General features: G+C 24.7%; 2 protein-coding genes across 9 annotated transcripts in view; one reads left to right on the top strand and one right to left on the bottom strand.

Moving 5' to 3' along the window:
* LOC100570512 (ring canal kelch homolog) overlaps window positions 1-1,483 on the top strand; it is a 278,429-nt gene that overhangs the window by 145,746 nt on the left and 131,200 nt on the right. The gene's annotated exons all lie outside the window — the stretch shown is intronic.
* The window catches only part of LOC100158704 (kelch-like protein 3), a 255,214-nt gene that overhangs the window by 166,292 nt on the left and 87,439 nt on the right, over window positions 1-1,483 (bottom strand). For 4 of the 8 annotated variants that reach the window (XM_029486634.1, XM_029486639.1, XM_029486640.1 and 1 more), the window contains exons 4-5: window positions 1,250-1,425; window positions 1,081-1,177 (exon numbers count right to left, since the gene is read on the bottom strand). The exons of the other annotated variants lie outside the window; for them this stretch is intronic. In XM_029486634.1, coding sequence (XP_029342494.1) covers window positions 1,081-1,177; window positions 1,250-1,425 — 273 coding nt within the window. The remainder of the gene's footprint in view (window positions 1-1,080; window positions 1,178-1,249; window positions 1,426-1,483) is intronic. 8 annotated transcript variants of the gene reach the window in all.

Genomic DNA, 1,483 nt, shown 5'->3' with positions numbered 1-1,483 from the left:
TAATCATTAACTTTTTGAAATATATATGTTCTATATTTATTTATACGATGAAAGGTAGAACCCTCAAGAATAAAAAATAGTCTTCATAAAAATCCTAGGCCCTCCAATAACGGAGGCCATAGGCAGTTGCCTATCTGCATTATGGTAAATATGGCCCTGATTGTAAATTTTTAATTTTTGTTCAATAAAAATATTTGTTGATTATAAAAATATTTCATAATTAACTAAAACTGTAATTTTTGTAATTTATAAATAAACAATGTTTGAAGTATTTTTACCCTTGTCGGCTTTTACTTAATGTTTTTAGCCGAGTTCTTTTATTCCTAGATTCAAAGTTAATAGTGATTTGATACTTATGAAGTTACATAAACATTTAAAGTTATAGGGCGTAGTAGTAAAGCTTATTTTTCTGATGAATTTAATGACATCAAGTTCCTATATGATATGTACTCAGTACTGATACAGAAAAATAGATTCATTTTTAGTTCTTTCTTGTTATTATTAAAAATAACTACATTTGTCTAGAATACAACAATAGAAAATAAAAATTGTATTTACTGATAAAAAAGATTGCTCTATGAAATTTTGTTTTTTTACCTTAGTATCAATTTTACCATTGTTTCACTTATTATTGGTAAATTTACTGATGTTTTTTTTACGAAAATTTTCCATCTCTATACTATACAATATTTGTGATTTATTTTTATTATTATTGTTATTATTTAAGAATTTATATTTTTGATATATAAATACTACATAAAACTAATATTTGTTATTTTTAAATAAAATATGTTTGAAGTATTTTTACCTTTGTTGTCTTTAACTTAACGTTATTATCTGTGTTATATTAATCCTAGATACAAAGTTAATAGAGATTTGATACTTATTATGGACTTACATAAGCATTTAAAGCTAAAGTATATACCTAATTCACAGGATAACAATTTTTTTGTTGTGTATGACCGTTCAAGAATAGTCAATTTCAACCAATGCATAGAAAAATATTATAGTTATTATAGAACTTTTTGTGTTCAACTTATAATCCATACAATTATATTACCAATATTGCAGTTTACTTACTTTTTCTTCATATGGAACAGCAAGGTCATTAAAGGAGATTATCTTAACCACATCATCGGATGATAATGATAGAAACTCATCGCTATTAACCACTTCCCTGAAAATAATGATCATTATAAAGAACATTGATTACTGAATAATATAAAGAATAAAATTAATTAAATCATACAGAAACTGTTTTTTTATTAATGTTTCAGAACTCGCTAACAATTCCGTACAGTTATGTAAGTCAGCAAACGCTCTGATGCCAAGACAATTCGATGCATCCAGTTGTTTTTGTAAAAACTCAGAACATGCAGTAATAACAAAATCTAAATGCAAGATGTTTGCTGCTGGTAATAATACCTTGAAAATCATCAATAATACATTAAAAACAATTTTATATTAGTCTTTAACAAATTGA

Source organism: Acyrthosiphon pisum, chromosome A1 (genome assembly GCF_005508785.2).
Source record: "Acyrthosiphon pisum isolate AL4f chromosome A1, pea_aphid_22Mar2018_4r6ur, whole genome shotgun sequence".
Taxonomy (NCBI): Eukaryota; Metazoa; Arthropoda; class Insecta; order Hemiptera; family Aphididae; genus Acyrthosiphon; species Acyrthosiphon pisum.
The sequence above is the reverse complement of the archived record's forward strand: the minus strand, read 5'-3'. Positions and strand labels throughout refer to the sequence as shown.